The following is a 3,376-nucleotide window of genomic DNA, read 5'->3' as shown; positions in this document are numbered from 1 at the left end:
AGCGACATCTTTGAGCGTATCGCCGGTGAGGCCTCCCGTCTGGCTCACTACAACAAGCGCTCCACCATCACCTCCAGGGAGATCCAGACCGCTGTCCGCCTGCTGCTCCCCGGTGAGCTGGCCAAGCACGCCGTGTCTGAGGGAACCAAGGCCGTCACCAAGTACACCAGCTCCAAGTAAACTGACCTGAAGACTCCCAATACACCAACGGCTCTTCTAAGAGCCACCCACTAAATCTCAAGACGTTGTCCTTGCCGAAATCGCTTTAAAAGATATGACTAAATTATCATTTTCGCCACCACACACTTTAATTTCTCCAAAAAGATATTACAGGAAAAAATAACTACTTGTTAGTGTTACAAGCAGAGAGTTAAGTTTTGTATTAATAACATACAGCTTTTAAAAACAAACGTTACAATTATTTACAGTTACAATTTTGATGCTATCTGAAATCTAAAAAATCTAAATGGGGATTTATACAATACCAATGTGAGCTAATACAGCTGAGAATCTACTTAGTTTCTGCGTATTTGATAACATCTGTCTTTTGTGGTGTGTGTGTGTGATTAAACAAACCACTCATTATCCCACCACATATTGCAACTAAGTATGATAAAAGATTATCTGAATAGACAGATTGATGGTCCAGAGAAGTGTTCAGAGAATGAAATACTTTAAATGCAAATCATTTTTTCTGTTCACACATTCAACTGAATAACAATGCAGTGTGGTCAGCTTGTTATAACTTGTACTTAACATACTATAAAAGGGCCGCGTGCAAAACACTCATGTCCACAAATTCAGGACCACTTCTCACCTGTTCCTGAACAAGCATTCCCCGAAACTTTCCACAACCAAGTGTGTTTTGTGTTTGCATAATAAGAGGGAATTCACATGTAAATTTCAACCCAATAAAGATCTCAGGCATAAAAAATAGACAATAGAGATTAATCCTGTTTTAGGCAGCGGATCAGCTGATCCAGCGCCATTAGTGGTGTATATTTATTGTTAATCAATTTGTACAAATACGAGACAAAATTGGTGTTGATTGATACTCTGACGCTGATGAAGCGGGGGGGAGGGGGCAGAGACCGCCCAGCAGTGCTCAACTACGTCCGCAGAATGGATTTAAGTACCGACTCTATTGCGTGACTGAGCGTCAGTTTTTCTCGGGATAAACCTATACGCTCAAAATGTCTGGTCGTGGTAAAGGAGGTAAAGGACTCGGTAAAGGAGGCGCTAAGCGTCACCGTAAAGTTCTCCGTGATAACATCCAGGGAATCACCAAACCCGCTATTCGTCGTCTGGCTCGTCGTGGTGGAGTCAAACGTATCTCCGGTCTCATCTACGAGGAGACCCGCGGTGTGCTGAAGGTATTTCTGGAGAACGTCATCCGTGATGCTGTCACCTACACCGAGCACGCTAAGAGAAGGCTGGGGCCGCCATGGATGTGGTTTACGCTCTGAAGAGGCAGGGCCGCACCCTGTACGGCTTCGGAGGTTAAATCACCGGCTTGACTCACTGCAATACAACGGCTCTTTTAAGAGCCACCCAAATCATCCAGAGAGCAGAATCCTGACACTGAACATAAATATTTGATTAAAAATTCACCATGGCAAATTTGACCAAATATGGTAGAATTGACCGTTTTTCACACAAATTGGCAGAAACAGAAATTGGCCTAATCTATCATATCAACCAGCAAATTAAAATCTGAGCCTCTGCCCTGTCACCCCACGAGCCATTTTTTTCCCCAAGGTTGACGTCTAAATCTCCTTCCTTTCTACTCTCCACCCAGCATAGCTGAAGTCTCACAGTTTGACTGGTACTAAATCATGTATTTGTTACCAGTCAACATCCAAATCCCCACAATTTGCCATCAAAAAAATCTACACACTGCATTTCTGATAAGAAGAATGGTCATCTTCAACCCTGTCAAGCCCAATGTGTCATCTTCATCACTTACAGTACAATAACATCACTTTCACCCTCCACCATCAGCAAAGAAGCAACTTTCCATGGGCCAAACACTTCAACCTGGAGCAGAAAGTGGACACCCAACTAAACCACCTCTGCAGAAAGCAAGGCACATCACCCTCTACAATAATCAAAGTCTATCTTTCCACTATTCAAGTTCTCTGTCCCTGCCTAGATCACCATATCAGACCCCCCGTCATTCATCCTGAAACTGACCACCAACCAAAGTCTCTTCCTCACCACTGCTGCATGTATGTGTACACACACACACACACACACACACACACACACAAACACACCCCCTTGTGTATATTATCCTGTATAGGTATATTTATATTTATTTTATTGGTCTCCTCCTGCTGCTTCCTTTCTTTTGGCCTAACTGCCAACCATGGACAGAAAAAGACCTGAACTATCCACCAGGTTCAAAGTCTGAGCATTCACCTATTAAAAAGTTTGTATCAATAGGCTACTTTCATCTCATTTCTTAGCAGTTTTGGTTCTAACTGTAACAATTGAGTACACATTTTTTTTTTTTTTACTTTATTTCTATTAAGAATAATATTTACATGTTTTATCATTACTAAGAGTAGCTAGATCATATCAGGAAATAATGCTCTGTAAAAACCATGTGGGTGGCTCTTAAAAGAGCCTTTGGTAGGTCGGAGGTGTGCAGCTGCTGCCAGCTCACTTCTTGGCTGCAGCCTTCTTTGCTTTGGGCTTAGTTTGCTTCTTAACGGGCGTTTTCTTGGCTACAGGGGCCTTCTTTGCAGCCTTCTTAGGGCTCTTCGCAGTCTTCTTTGGACCCTTTGCAGCCTTCTTGGGACTCTTTGGCGTGACCTTCTTGTTGCTCTTCGCGGCCTTCTTGGGGCTCTTGGTTGGTTTCTTGGCATTCTTGGGGGATTTCTTCGCAGCTACTGGCTTCTTAACCGCTGCTTTGGGCTTTTTGGCCGCCGTAGATTTCTTGGCTGCGGGCTTCTTTGCTTTCGCGGCGGCTTTCTTTACCGGTTTCTTCTCCTTGGGAGCTGCGGCAGTCTTACTCATCTTAAAGGAGCCAGAGGCCCCGATTCCCTTGACCTGAACCAGAGTACCCTTGGCGACCAGAGATTTGATTGCAGTCTTGACGCGGGCCTTATTTTTCTCCACATCGTAACCGCCGGCAACCAAAGCCTTCTTAAGGGCGGCAGCGGACGTGCCTCCTCTCTCCTTGGATGCGGACACAGTTTTAACGATGAGATCACCGAGGCTGGGGCCGGACCTCTTCGGTCTGGGGGTCTTCTTCTTGGCGGCTTTAGCCGGCGCTGGTGCTGCAGCTGGGGCCGGAGCTGGAGCTACTTCTGCCATCTTCTCTTTTAGTTGTTATTCTCTCTCAGAACACTACGGCTGTCTGACTGGACTG

General features: G+C 45.0%; 1 protein-coding gene and 1 pseudogene across 1 annotated transcript; one reads left to right on the top strand and one right to left on the bottom strand.

Moving 5' to 3' along the window:
• Positions 1-1,110: 1,110 nt before the first annotated feature.
• On the top strand, positions 1,111-1,504 carry LOC121939522 (annotated as a pseudogene).
• Positions 1,505-2,611: 1,107 nt separating this feature from the next.
• Positions 2,612-3,346, bottom strand: LOC121939523 (histone H1-like). The gene has a single exon (XM_042482538.1). The coding sequence runs from the start codon at positions 3,319-3,321 to the stop codon at positions 2,665-2,667; it is 657 nt and encodes a 218-aa protein (XP_042338472.1). The 5' UTR covers positions 3,322-3,346; the 3' UTR covers positions 2,612-2,664.
• Positions 3,347-3,376: the final 30 nt, after the last annotated feature.

The sequence above is a fragment of the Plectropomus leopardus genome, unplaced genomic scaffold (assembly GCF_008729295.1).
Source record: "Plectropomus leopardus isolate mb unplaced genomic scaffold, YSFRI_Pleo_2.0 unplaced_scaffold4991, whole genome shotgun sequence".
NCBI classification, from domain to species: domain Eukaryota; kingdom Metazoa; phylum Chordata; class Actinopteri; order Perciformes; family Serranidae; genus Plectropomus; species Plectropomus leopardus.
Note: the sequence above shows the minus strand (reverse complement) of the source record. Positions and strands in the feature narration are given on the sequence as shown.